Genomic DNA, 14,988 nt, shown 5'->3' with positions numbered 1-14,988 from the left:
TTTTGCAGTCAACAGTTCTTTAGGTGTACAGTAAATTGTGTAAACATAGGTGCAGCACATGCATGTGTCCACACCTGTACATACATGCATGAACATACAGTATGTGAGTATCATGTGTAAGCAGGATGTATACAGGATGTGGTCCCCTACCCAGGAAGGGGATCCAGGATATTTTGTACCCAGAAGCCCCTGGTGTTTTCCTCCAGGACAAGGTAAAGGAGTTGACTCCGATGTCCACAACCTTCAGCCCTCTCACAGCCTGGATTTGCTCTGAGTCTGACACAGCAGCTGAAAGTAAAAACACCATATAACTTGTCAGTTGATAAAATGTTCATCCTGGTTTAATTCTATACAATATGATATTGTCAGGTCAAATTCATGATGCAAAAAAGGGCCTCTCCAAAATCTCTGAGCTGGATGAGCTGGTGTGGTTTTACTCACACACCCTACCATTTGTCAGTGTAATAAAACACACACTAACTTTGACAGTGACAGTGATAAAATGATAGCACCCCTGCTGACTTTGACTCAGTGATACATACTACAAGTGACAGCGACAGGAACTGTGGTTAAAATGGGAAGCCCAAAGTACATGACTTGTCAGTCAAACACAGACACCACAAGGGTGCCATGGCACGGGATGAAGAACTTCACTGTCCCTACCCATTTAATTACAATGGGTGCACAGCTGCACAGAACTATTTAGATCTAAAGATGAATCATGATACATTAAAATAAACTGTGAGACCTCACTTCTGTTCTGTACCTGTGAGCTGAGATAGGGAGATTTCTGGTCCTTCTGAGTTGCCGTAGACTGCACAGATGATGATTATGTAGGTGGACTGTGGGTTCAGGTGTTCGATGCGGTGGGAGAGGACACTGCGGTCCAGGTAGTGGGACTGAGGGCTGCTATCATCTGCAGGCATGCAGTTGCACAAACATACATACACATAATTAATATTTCATAGAGTGTAAAACAGGCAAACAGTGAATATAAGGGCTTTAAAGGGGCTGACATGTTATCTGACAGGTAAAAAAAGAAAAAAGAAAGTTTTCACATTACCTGAGTTCCATGACAATTTGTACTCTGTGGCTCCCACAATGGGACTCCACTCCACATCTATGGAGGTACTGGTGTACGATGTCACCTTGAAGTTGGACACATAGCCCAAAGGAGCTGAGACGAGGGAGGAAGAAACATGTAAATACAAAATGGCAACACACACACACACACACACACACACACACACACACACACACACACACACACACACACACACACACATTTTACAATACATGTAAATGCTTAAACTCCATGTGCACTGTGGTTGCCTGATTAATTTCTTCCTTTCTTACCTCATCCCTGTCTTTTAGCAGCACTTTGATTTACTCTCATTACCTGTGAACTGCTCAGTAGAACTAGCAATTAGCTTTTATTGTGTCTGTGGCTGTGGTTAAGCTGTTAAATACTTTTTCCTCCTAAGTCATTTTGAACTGACCTCCTTGGACTATTAATACAAATGATATAATTTAATTGAAATTTTATGAATGGAAAGGGTGCAGTATTTTGTACTAGTAGAGTTCTGTGCCATAGAAGTGAAGGAGAAATAGGCCAAGTCAAAATAAAACCCTTTGGATTTTTATTGTGAAGTCTTCAACTTGCAGCCCTGCTGACTCGGGCTCACTGACGCATACTACAAGTGACAACAGCAGGGATGGTGGTTAAAATGGGCACATGACTTGTCAGTCAAACAAAGACACCACAAAGGTGTGAGACACTACACACAACCTCAGCAGAGCATCATTATGTTTTGACTTGGCACAGTCTGCCAATTGAGGAAGTCCATTCTAACCTCTCCTGAAACTCAGTGGTACCTCTGGTAGGTAGGAGATATAATGAATACTGGTACTCACATGTTCTAAAGGTAGCACTGATACCAGGCCCCACCACGGATCCAAAGAGCACATACAGAGTCAGGACATACTCTGTATCATGGGGTACATTCTTGAGGTGGTACTCTGTGGTGCTGCCATTCAAAGCCAACTGCCTGGGGCGGTCCCGACCAACAAACTCTGAAAACATTATTAACATAAACAATAAAGACACATTCCTTTCACTTTCAGTTGATTATGACCTGCTGTCCATGTGAACTCTAGCTCAGCATCAGTGCCCCCATTCTCTGGAAACAACATCCTCCTCATCCTCCTTTTTTTCCCAACATTTGTATTTCATCAAAGTGACTCCCTGTGCCACCTGTCACATACTCCTGGCAGACTAGCGGGATGGATGTGATGGATTGTGAAAATAGTGGCATTTCAAAAAGCTCTTGGCAGAGTGAGTCTGTCACCAGGAGAAAAAAGAGCTGGACAACATCAGAAAGTCCTCATTCTACCATCTTAAATACATTGCAAGAATCAGAAAATTCATAAACAGGCAAGACTTAGAGAAAGCAATCCATTCTTTCATTTCCAGCAGGTTAGATTAATGTAATAGTCTTGTCCCAAAACAAAAAAAGAGTCCTAACAAAGACCAAGAAAAGCAATTTAGATTGCCTTTATGTATGAGACATGCTATACAAATAAACTGGCCTTGACTTTACCCTACACTTGCTGTAGAAAGGCATCATGGGCCTGTATGCTGTATCTTAAGAATATATAGAAATGTAATACAAACATGACTCCACAAGAATTCTGAGATGTATCACTGGAAGGACCAGATCTTATCTTCATATGAACAATGGTGTGTGATGTAAAAAAAAAAAAAGAAGAAATGTGTGAAATCACCTGGGGTGGGTCCCCAGGCCAGTCTGTATCCTGTGGCTCCTGGGACACTGTTCCATGAGATGACAGCAGCACTGGTGGTGACAGCAGACACCTTCAGAGTCTGGACTGCACTGCTCTCCACTAACAGGGGGACAAAGAGAGAAGGAGGGGGGTTGTGTGAGTCATGGTTTTAATACTGTAATCATTCATGCTTTTACTATAGTACTTTCTTGCAAGCATCCTTACGTGTCTTGACTTTGGTGGAGGTGACAGGCCCCTCGATGTCGCCAAAGATGGGGTTGATAGTAACGGTGTACTCAGAGCCTGGGTGGAGGCCCTGGATCATGTAGAAGTTAAAGGTATCCCCGAGATTTATGTTCTCTATGTGACCATCTAAAAGACACGACAAGGCTCTGGATAACTGAATGCCATAAATTAGTAGCAACTTTATGACTAATAGTAGGATGCTATACTATAAGGTTAATATCCAACATTTTTGTTCACATAAAAGGTAGTGTAACCAGAGTACCTGGGGATGCCCATGTCAGACGGTATCCTGTGGCGCCCTTAACTGAAACCCACCTCGCCTGGACAGTGTCTGTGGTGGCGTTTTGGACCAGGAACTGCTGAACCGGGACCAGTTTTACTGTTAAACATACCCCATTCACACACACACACACACACACACACACACACAAATTTTATATTTAATTTTATTTAGTGAGCCACAAAACCATAGCAATGACAGAAAGTGAGGTTATTTAGAATAATTTATTTAATGAGATATAAAAACATACTAATCTAAACCAGTCTAAATCAAAACAAAGCCTCCAGAGATATTTCTTCAAAGTGGCATGAAACAGAGATAAATGAGAGTTTTACTGTATCTAATAGACCTAATGCTTATTAGTATCTTTATCTTGAACAACATCACCCTACTGTGGATATATTATGGTACTACACCTTGGTATTTACTCCCATGTGTTATATCTTGTTTCATACTCTATTACATGACTTTTACAGCTATCCAGACTGTTACCGTGTTACATATGGTAGCACTTGGATGTGAAAAAGTTTGATCTTTGGCTTTCCTGTTTATGAAAATGAATATGATGATGGCATTTTGACCAGTCAATAAACGTACGTGTTTTGCCCACTATTGAAACTGGTTCGCTTGGTCCCTGCGGGTAAACGGCATAAATACTGATAGTGTACTTCTTATCCTCCTCCAGGCTGTCAATCACATGAGAAGAGGTGGTTCCAGGAAGCAGCTGCTCATAAGTAAATCCTGGTCGGTTGGCTGCAGAACAATCATAAATCCAAACAAATCAATACCCAAGAAATACGCCTTTCAAACAGTGTGGCGCCGACTGCCTCGTATTAGATCAAATGGTTGAAAAGCATCTCTGAACTGATCATGGCTTTCATTCAACAAATACACCAGACTTCAACATGGTTAAATTAATTCTAATGTCAGATTTGAATTACACATCTTCACAAACAATATTCATATCTCTAAGGTATAATATTATGAACATAAATACTCCTAAACACTTGATATGTACATATTGGTCTGCAGTAAATAATCATAGTTGCATGGTGTAGTGTTGGCATACATCTTGGGATGAAGATCTTGAACCCGCTGAGCTTCCCTAAAGGAGGCGTCCAGCCCAGGCGCAACGAGAACAGACCCTCCTCAATCACACGGAAGTTTGACGGCTGTGGCAAAGGGGCTAAGAGAGAGGGACTTGTTCAGGAAAAGGAGGTACGGCAAACTTTAAAAATAGACATGCATATATTTTTGTATTTTCTAACAGGTATGTTAGTGTGCACTGACACCTGTTTGACACCTACTTGTCTGGGAGGTGATTGTCACAGAGTCCCCTATGAGGCTGGGGTAGATGGCATAGACAGTGAGGGAATAGTCTGTTTTAGGACTCAGCTCTGTCACCAGTGCTGTGCTCACATCTGCCTTCAGATCAATCTGTTGCATACACAAAATATGACAGATGAAGAGGAGCTTAGTGTGCACATGGGTGTGTATGTGTGTGTGTGTATTTGTATGAGATGCAAAGTGTACTTGAATAAACATCTTGTCTTAAACAAAATTATATTTATATCTTCACTTCTCATATAAGTGTTTACCACAGTAAAACATCAGCATCCTTACGCTTTGTTTACATTTCTGTCCAATACCCTATTCTCTATTATATTTAAATTAGGTGCCATGTTGTGCCTTATAACATAAATCAGAGACTAAAATATCCCTCTTGTGTTTCTGTAGCATAATTTTCCATCTCTATCACAGCTACAGCTTCAGTAATATCATGAAAATAAACACAGAAGCATAGATATTGTTGGAGAAATTGACCACAATACCAACCCCATTGATGCAACATTGTGGTGAGTTTGGACAGTTACACAGAGGGAATTGCACAGTAACTCAGGCTGCAATGAGAGATGACTCGCTGGATTTCGTTTTGATAAATATATGGGTTTCCGAGGTGACCTGCATTTATCTTCTAGCTAGACGCTTGTGTTTTTGGCATCACTGAGGACATAAGCAGTCCTGACTTCCCTGAAGAATTGAAGGATGTTGTGAACTTTTTGTAGCAGGAAATCAATCTTTATCAAATGGAAGGAAAAATGTCCCTATCATAGGAGGATTCATAGATGTGTCAGGTATCCCATCAGCCCATCAAGTCCCATGTCAGTCAATATTTGTATTTGTTACCCCTTCAGCACACTCCGTACATTTCCCCGCCCTACTTCAGAAATCATCTTAGAATCTGCACTTCATGTTGCAAAGTAAACTTCACAAGCCTAAACCGAGATTTATTGCACAGGATTTGACAGTCTTTTCAGTTTGTGAAAGTCTTTGAGTTTTGAAATGATTCATCAGCAGTGAAAGTCATATCTATGCTCTGACCCACTATAAATAGTTAAACTAATAACACACCCAAAATGATAACATCATCCATGCTCTGTCACAAGCAGCACGACTCCATATTCACAGTCCCTCACCTGTCTCTGCTGTGGGGGGAGGGGGCGTCCCCTGGAGGTGAGAGGGGTAACCAGGAGGCGATATCCAGTGACATCACCTGTGGCCTGGCTCCATGTCAGTCTGAGGGAGCTGTGGGCCAACTCACTGACCTGCAGGTCTTTGGGGCCCACTATGCGCTCTAAAACTGGAAGTGGGAGAAGGTATGGAAAGAGGGATGAGACAAAAAAAGAAATAAAAGAGTGAGGAAAATGCAGATGGTCTAGACATATAATTTGCCTGAAAGACAAATCCATCTTAGTTTGAAAGCTCCAGTGTGGTGTGAAATAATAGAAAACAATTATTCTTTTTTTTTTTTTTCATGCTTTAGAGTGAAATACAATTCATCAATATAAAAATGCCATCAGCTGGCAGTATGAGGTAGCTAAATACTTGGGAAATCTCAATTTGTTAAGAAGACGTTTGCTTTCATGCTGTGTGTGTATTAACTCACCAGGCTGGGACATTTTCACAGGAAGTGGTGGTTCAGAAGCTGTGAAACACACCCTGCGGGACAGTTTGGGAAGGACGGCTTCCAGAAGAGAGTAGTCAGCACCCAGCAACAAGTGCTCCTCATGAGGCTCGGACACAATCCCCCTCAGCTGTGATTCATCAGCTCCCCTAACCCCTGGTCACAGGACAGGCAAGGAGACAAAAGGAAAATGTGAGGTAACACAACAGTAGTCTTTACAGTCCACTGATATTTGCCAAGACAGATAAATACAAACTTTCAAGAACAGCTAATATGATGAATAATCAGCTACACATCCTGTATATGATTTTTTTTTTTTTGGGGGGGGGGGGGGGGGTGGTTCTAGATTAATGCACAATGAAATGAGTGAAAAACTATTTTCAGTGTGATCTCATTCATATGTTTGACATCTTTTCCTTGCATTTCCTCCACATGCTTCCCCACAGACATCACTAGGGGGAGCTGTTGCATTTCAAGTCATGAAAAAGATGTAGATACTCATGCACATGCATACTGTAGAAATAATCAAAGGTTCCTGGCACCTATCTCAGATTGTAGTATTATGTGTGCTTGTCAGGCCCCATCTTGTGGAAGTGGGCCCTGACAAACACCTGATAAAGACCCAATCTGGGCTCCAAAGGTTATACTGTCTCAATGCAAGAAAGGATGGAATTTGAAGAGAAGCAGATGACTGTGTTGTATTCTTTTGGGAGAGTTAATTCACAGTTACAGTTATTTGAGCTCAGCACCTGAACAAGATAAATTATTTTTATGTACAGAACATGCATGTGGGCACACATATCTGTACATACAGTATGTTTATTTCCATGCTACACAGGCTCTACAAGCATTGGCTGCATGAGATACGTGTGGCGCTTCTCTGCGGGAGTGATGAACGAGAGGAGCAGGCCTTGGTGTCAGAGGTGCAGATGGGGGACACTGAATCGCCTAATGAAAAATGGCTGTGATTAGCGCACCATCGGCTAATGAGCAGTAATTATTGCACTGCTCCCAGCTGAAGGGAATAAGTTGCAGGCTTGTGTGCTTACGGATGTGTATAGGAGAAAGAGGGTAAGATATGTGTAAGTAAACTTGTGGACAAGAAGCGGTGTTTATTCATGAGCAGGGAGAAAGGTGTAAACTGAAATAGCTTTGCTGATGCAACACATACTATCAGAAAGTGCACCTTTATGTATACAGTATAGGAGCTGAATTAATCACTCACTTATTCCTACATACATATTTAGTAGACGCTGTTATGTTTGCACATACATATACCTGCATGAGTGCACTCGCACACTCTGAAACAAGAATCTCACACATACTCGCAAATACACACACTGAATCCAATGAATTCAAATGTACAGGACATGAATTTTCTAACTGCAAACACCGCAGATAAGCCGGCACAGCTCGGATAAAATCTGAGGGCCACGGCTGCAGTGGGGATGTTGCAGGAATTCACAATACCAACTTCCACACTCACCTACTGCAAAGAGAGAAATCCCACTGTCAGCTACAGCTCTGGCTGCGGCATCGACCTGGTCGTCTGAACGTCCATTTGTGATCAAAACAGCAATCTGTACACAAAAGAGGCAGAAAATTGCATATGTAAAGTCGTTAGACATAATATATACATTTAAAAAATAAGATATATGACTGACGCCACCATATATTAATGGATTAAATGTATGCAATTTTAATTTATGTGGGCATCGTTTGTCCAAAATCAAAAAATTGTAGATTTTTATTGTATCAAATTTACATAGCACATTTTGTGAAAATGCCATCTTGAAATAACAAAATAATAATGCAAGCTGGGTCAGTTTTAATAATTTTGTCTCTACCTTTAATGCTTATTCGAAAAAAAAGACGTGCACTTCCCTATTGTTGATATCACAGGAGGTTTAAATACAACCTCCAAATAATCTTTTGAGCATCCTTGCAAAACGTATTATGCTCATAAAAGCCTCCATGGACTTTTGACATGGTTTAGCCCATTATTGAATACATAATTAAATAAATCAAACCAAGACAAAAAGGAATTCAAGGATGCTAGCTCTCAACTGAGACTGATAATTTGCCCATTAAGGAAAATTTACTCAGTTCATTCAAAGGTCACCCCTCAGTCAATGAAGGAGGAAGCTAGAAAGCATCAACATGAGAAAGTAGCTCCTTCTTGGCATGTGCTCTGGCTGTACAATTCAATATATCAGCTAATCCTCAACTCTCTGCCTTCCCACGTCAACTGTGCTGCTGCACAAAATGATTTTCGCACACAGTCAGAGATAGAGAGATGAATGCTAACCAGCTGTGTTTTACTGAGAATACACCACAGCATTAGACTGTCAGAGAAATTTAGCTGAAAAAGCTAAAAAGTGCATTTGGACACTTAAGAGACAAGTTTACTTAAGTTGCTGACTATTGCATGTGGGTTAGGGTTCAAGGTTAAGACCAGCACCAATTTAACATATCATTTCTGAGGGCCTTCTGACAAAGCAGGTCAATCTCCATCACTGAGCATCTGTGACTGACCATCTTGGTTGGACTTTATGCAGTGTGTCTGCCACTGTTGGCATATGTCATCCCTTCTCGACAGCCATTCAGCAAACTGAATCTGCATGGGAAAATATATTGCCTCCAACTTTTTTTTTCTTTGTCCCCAAGCAAAAGACAGCAAAACTAAGCAAAATCATTATTTGTATTCCAAGTATATAACAAGATGGTGTAATGAGATTCACAGTAGAAGTATTTGTGGTAGTTCATTTTGTTTGTTATTCCATAATATCCCGTGGAGTACAAAAACAGACTCCTGTCATTTGCTTTCACACAGGGCCAGAAAATAAAGTATATGCATGTTGCTGGCCAGCTGGAAGCAGCAGTCTTTGCAGTGTGGGTTGTAATTTCAAATCAGTCATCTCTCTGTTGCCTGTGTATCCACACTTTGTCAAACATTTAACAAGATTAAAGCTCTTCAGTTTTCAATGTGCATGTTAAAAGTTTGCAGTAGATATTTTTTGGACCCAAAACTGTCACAGTATCACAAATAGAGGCAGTTGGCTATGCACTAGATGAAGCATTGTACCTTTGGGGCGTGATCTCGACTGATGACAGGGCTGAAAACATGGTCGACCAGAAACTGGAGGGTATCACCGATCCTCCTGGATCCACCTTCATACGGCAGGTCTCTGATGGCTCTGAGCACCTCCTCCAGTGAACTATAGTCTGTCAATGCAATCCGCATCCTGCCAGGAAAGGATTACAGAGATCATTAGAAATGATGGAACAACTTAACACAGTGTGAAAATAAAAACAGAAAACCAAGAAATATATACCCCGATTAGAAAAGAAAAATAAGTCAACAAATAATGCTATTTTATATTTAGATAATTAAGTATTGAATGAAAAGTGAGCTTGGTGATAATTAGTCACAAAAGTGTGTATTATCCTTTGCTGTGCCCATGCATGTGTTTGAGTTTTACCTCGGGACATCCCCAAAGACAGTGACGCCAAAGCGTACCCCCTCAGTTCCCACCACACTGTCCTGGAAGGAGGAGACGACGGCTGAAACGAAGCCTTTCACACTGGAGAAGCTGGTCTGACCCACACCCCATGACTCATCCACCAGAAAAACTATGTCTGCCTGTACCACCGTCCTGCATGCTGAGGAGAGAAGAATGGATGAATTAGTGCATGAATACAAAGGAGGCAGAAGTGAGGGAATGTCTTCTTTTTTTTTTTTTTTTTTTTTTTTAGAAAGGCAAAGAAACTAAGCTTAAATCCAAAACAGCCATTTGCTTTCATATTCAAATGAATTTGGACAAAATCCAAAGTAAATCTTTTTAAAGGTTAACGGATAAGGCGCTTAATTTAGCCACAAAGCTTAAAGAGATATTGTGTTCCTACAATGACCACCAGATAGCAGTCTTGTTCCATCACGTTGAGGGTTTTCCTTTCATTTGCTGCTGTCATGCAGCCAGGGCACCACACAAAATCCCCATGAATTTTTAATGAGACCCAAGTGAGCCAAAGAGACTATCAATATTCTGAGCACTCCAGCAATAAAACTTTGGTCGAGCGACGAGGAAGGCTTAGAATAATAAGGTAAACACACCCAAAATCAGGGTGAGTGTCCCTGCTCAAGCAAACAAACGCTTTTAACAAAAAGATCTGCTGCATTTGGAGGGATTCAGGTGCTTTTTAATGTGGAGTTAAAAGGACAGACACACACACTGACTATATGCACACACATACACCTGCATCTCCTTATGCACACACTATACAGTACAGTACTAGCAAAACGCACACACCCCATACAGAAATCTGCTGCGTCTGCAAACACCCACAAACTCAATATTCTGGTATTACATATGCAATAAACCACGGTGACGACAGCATTGATTAGGTTAGTGAATAAGAGATAGGCACCGCTGATTGTTCTGTAAGTGATAACTCCGCTTCTCTGCTGTCCTCTATTTCATTACCAGGCTCTCTCTCTTCTACAATCTCACTCGTCTCCCTTTGGCTGCAATCCCAGGATTCACTGGGGGTGACATATGTCTCCAGCCCATGGCGACCTAACATTATGTTCTCCCTCGCACACCTATACATTTCTGGCTACGCACCAAGGGAACGGAATATCATTGGGAATTCAGTTTTTTTGGATTGCTCTCTGGTGCAGAGCTACTCTCTTTGGAAGCTTTAGTGTCGTACATTCAGCAATTGTGGATTCATCACTGATGCAAAAACACAGATGCAAATTCACAGGATACAACGCCCTGAGCTGAGCCTCATATAGGCAGCCAACCACCTTAGAATAAACATGTGGCTCTTCCATTCACTGGGATACATTTTCTACTCCAGAGAGTTCTGTAAAAGCACATAAAATATGGTTGAGACTTTGAGCAAGGAAGCAGCCGGAGGTTGATCTCTGTCAGACAGACACAGACTGAGGTAGAAAACAAGATCAATTATCCAGAAGTTTTTCTGTCTGGGCTGGCAGGTGAGAACCACATGCCTAAGATAAGGAGGCAACACATGCTGAGGGATTAGGAATGGTTTGCTTGAAGGTTATCTATGCTGATATCGCAAACGTGGTATACAACTCTGTGTTGGACCACCATTGATTTACGTATTAGATGTAGCTCAGTGGCTTCAGCATATGCTGCAGAAAATTCTGCCAGGAGAGAAATAGTCTCAGAAATAATGATGCACTACTGCAATCAGCTCCAACAAAATCAAGAGAAAAGATGTAAACCATCAGAAAGCACAAGTTAAAGAAACTCAAAGGGCCATCAAGTTCAGATTTTATCCATACAGATTAATATAAAAGTTACTCTAGTGGAAGAACAAACTGCAGTAATTTGCAGAGAAACACAAACTATTTAATGACTAATACTAAATGATAGAAAGAGCAGATATTGGCAATGTTTCTAACAGTCGATGTGACAAATGCACATTCCCTCAGGATCTGTTTCCAGCGCTGTACTCCCACCTCTTTTGGGGCAGTCAGTGGGTGTAAACAGACAAGTCAGTCTCATAATGTCGTGGTTCTAATTTGAATTTCATGCAGTTCAATATGTGGTGAAAAACAAAGGCGTAGAGAGAACACTACAGTCATCGGCTGGCTGACACAAGGCTGACACCTGGGTCAGTCAGAGACACTGATTCTGAACTGTCTGAGTAGGCATATGTTAGGTTCTACCCTGCTGTGTCATCCACTCATCAAATCAAGTCATAACTGCGTTGTTACATTCAGGTATTACGTAACATTTTAATAAATGTAGACTTTTTGATCTGATTTGATTAACAGAGGAGTCCACACTAGTCCTTGTACTTGTAGTCCTGCGTTTCTTGAATTATTACTCACAGTACAGTACAGTTGTGTATGTTTGATAGTAGGACACCATAGCGGCTGCTGTGCACGCACACAGATTAATAAAACATCGCAACGAGTGCAGCTCACAACACACATGCATGCATTAAAGTTATTACTAACCCCTGCTTCCCCATCTCTTCTTGATGACGGTATGAACACAAAAATGATCCAATTTCTTGAGTTTGCAAAGCTCTTGACTTCACCTTTCTCTTTAGACCACTACTTAAAAGTCTGAAGTATATGTTTGAGAAACAGCACCGTCCTCTGCAGGGAGTTTACCCACTGTTACTTTACATAAGTTAGCATTATTTGCACCTGCTGGACACACAAGGTCTTGTGTTGATTGAGTTTTGAGTGTCTGACTTGGGTCACTTGTCAACTCATACGCACAGCAAAATGTTTCATTATTGTCATTATTTGGTCTCCACCAACTCCTGAGGAAAACATTGGGCTCTTTAGCTGCTAGTCACACATTTTATCCGTGTGGTTTTTGCTGTTTGGCAGGTAGAGTACTGCAGGAATGAACCATACTTTCATACTGTCTGAAAAGAGCTGTTTGCTCCTACCAGAAAGGCGGTTGATGGAAGCTGCTCACGCGGCTTCTTTCCGTACATTTGTAAGCTATATAAGAAAAACATGAACCTAAAAGAGGCTAAAAAGCTCCATGGTTCTGTAGACCTAGGTGATAACTCTCTGAGAGTTCATCACAATGGTCATTTGAGTCATTGTTAATACAACAAATATTGTTGACTTAATGATTCAAAATCAATCACATTCCCCTTCCTGGGTGTAATATGAAACACTGTAGACCCAAGGGTTGCTGTGGACAACCACATGATGGCATTTGAATGAACAATGTCAAGAACAGACAATGATAACAGTTGCAAAGGAGCTGTAGCTTCAAATATATCCCTGGGCTATTTTTATCCTTCCATAATTCTGCCCAACAACTTTACCAATCACTTTCTGCCAACCACATTCCAGGTGGAGAAAGTCTAACTTTTGATTGGCTGATTGACCTTTTGGTGACATCCAATAGCACCTGAGGCTAAGGTTCTGTATCTAGGGGATGGGTTTGACAGGCTGGCAGACAGAGTGCTGTACTGTACATGAGGCAAGCAGATGTTTAAATTCCCTGACTAGTCACAGACTGCAGACAAACTGGAGCTGGGTTAGAGTCTGCCCCGTGTACCAATCCAGGTGTGTAGATTTAATGATGGAGCACCCGCACAGACTGTGTTCATTAAATACCTGCCCTTTCTTTGGCCTGAGCATGCGAGTCGTCTATTTCATAGACCCGTGCACATTTCTGACAATCACACATATGGTTTTGACTCAGAATTAACAAACTGATTTTAGAGAGGGAATGACTGGTTAAAATGCAGTGTAATGAAGAAAAAGAAAAAGGTAACTGGAGTGAACCACTGACTGACATTTTGAATACATGAATAAGTGGGTGAGTGAAAAAGTATAGAAAAAGGTGTGATGGTGCTATATGGGAATTTAAAAAACAACAGATGAGGAACATTAGGAGCAAATTGATGACCTGTGTGTGAGTGTGACATTTAGGTGTAGGAATATTATCAGTTACCTTCAGTTTGTGCTGCGACTCTTTGATGGGAGAGAGAAAGGGACAGTAGAAAGATCCACACAGAAGAGCAGCCCATACTCTTCCTCTCCTCCTCGTCCTCCTTCGATCACCTGCTCTTCCTCCCAGTGCTTCGCTTCGCAAGTCCCCTTCCTAAATTCCACTCGACGACCATCAATTCCAACTCTTCTCACCTCTTGTCTGAAAGAATACAGATGAACAGAGTGCGGAAAAAAGTCATTAAAGGCACTCAAAGGTAAAACATAATCAGCTATTTTCAATTTGTCACAGACTTCTGATTGTTATCTAGAAGTTACGCTTTTGCAAGTTGGCAAGAGTTTGTTTTTTCCAGTCACACAGTGTTAAATCGGTTATTATGCAAGGGTGGTTATCACATCTAACTTCAAAGTTTTGTAGACAGGTTGCAGGACCTTGACATATTTATCCAAGTTACCAACTTTCATACCATACTGCACAAGAAAACATTTTAATGTAGCTTGGGTGTATGCAACAGAGTCCCATACAGTTGCACCATTTATTATCCACCGCAATCAAATTTTAAATTTCATTTTTTTTTACAACGTACTGTAGGTTGGGCTGATTGAAGCCAATATATCCAGGTTAGCATAATGTTGTACTGGCTCCCATCATTGTATGTGTACACTGGCAGACAGGAGTGGTCCCTGTTAACAGTTTTACAACAGATTCCTATGACACCTTGGAAAGAAAAGCATCAAAAAAATTTAAAACTGTCCAGTATGAGCGCAGCTATTGAAAGCAGTTATTGGGAAGTGTTAACAAATGAGAGCATTCAAATTACCCCAATAATCTAGTGTAACCTCTTCCAAGTGCAACCTGCTAGTTGATGAAGATACCCTGAGAGTTTTCATTCATATAAAAAGGGTCAAACCTGTGGATGTTGAATTTCCACATTTCTCTCAAATCACAAGGCCAAAAAGAAACAACTGACAGGCTAGCTTTAAGTTGTGAATATGGAAATGTCCTTTATAAGTTCAAAGTAGTCCTATGTTTTGATTTAGGTTATATTCAAAGGGGTTATTTGTAGGTTTTCTCTACCTCTAAATGTGGTTTATTGTGGGGAGCGGAGAATTCCACAGGTAGAAAAGATGTTTTGGACTGGTCAGACAAACCTGTGGACCATGTGCACCTGTCCTAGACTGCGGGCCAGAGGGGCCTGCAATGTCCTGGAACTCACACTGTAGAGGAGATAATCTACAGAGATAAGG

General features: G+C 41.1%; 1 protein-coding gene across 5 annotated transcripts in view; it reads right to left on the bottom strand.

Moving 5' to 3' along the window:
* col7a1l (collagen type VII alpha 1-like) overlaps positions 1-13,937 on the bottom strand; it is a 55,347-nt gene extending 41,410 nt beyond the window's left edge. For all 5 annotated transcript variants that reach the window (XM_056367947.1, XM_056367949.1, XM_056367950.1 and 2 more), the window contains exons 1-16: positions 13,745-13,937; positions 9,758-9,938; positions 9,361-9,520; positions 7,762-7,855; positions 6,258-6,431; positions 5,788-5,951; positions 4,618-4,747; positions 4,380-4,496; positions 3,908-4,063; positions 3,293-3,409; positions 3,010-3,156; positions 2,785-2,904; positions 1,915-2,073; positions 1,064-1,177; positions 767-916; positions 151-288 (exon numbers count right to left, since the gene is read on the bottom strand). In XM_056367947.1, the coding sequence (XP_056223922.1) occupies positions 151-288; positions 767-916; positions 1,064-1,177; positions 1,915-2,073; positions 2,785-2,904; positions 3,010-3,156; positions 3,293-3,409; positions 3,908-4,063; positions 4,380-4,496; positions 4,618-4,747; positions 5,788-5,951; positions 6,258-6,431; positions 7,762-7,855; positions 9,361-9,520; positions 9,758-9,938; positions 13,745-13,820 (2,197 nt within the window). In that variant the 5' untranslated portion in view covers positions 13,821-13,937. The remainder of the gene's footprint in view (positions 1-150; positions 289-766; positions 917-1,063; positions 1,178-1,914; positions 2,074-2,784; positions 2,905-3,009; positions 3,157-3,292; positions 3,410-3,907; positions 4,064-4,379; positions 4,497-4,617; positions 4,748-5,787; positions 5,952-6,257; positions 6,432-7,761; positions 7,856-9,360; positions 9,521-9,757; positions 9,939-13,744) is intronic.
* Positions 13,938-14,988: the final 1,051 nt, after the last annotated feature.

Source organism: Seriola aureovittata, chromosome 22 (assembly GCF_021018895.1).
Source record: "Seriola aureovittata isolate HTS-2021-v1 ecotype China chromosome 22, ASM2101889v1, whole genome shotgun sequence".
Lineage (NCBI taxonomy): Eukaryota > Metazoa > Chordata > Actinopteri > Carangiformes > Carangidae > Seriola > Seriola aureovittata.
This window is presented reverse-complemented; position numbering and strand designations above follow the sequence as displayed.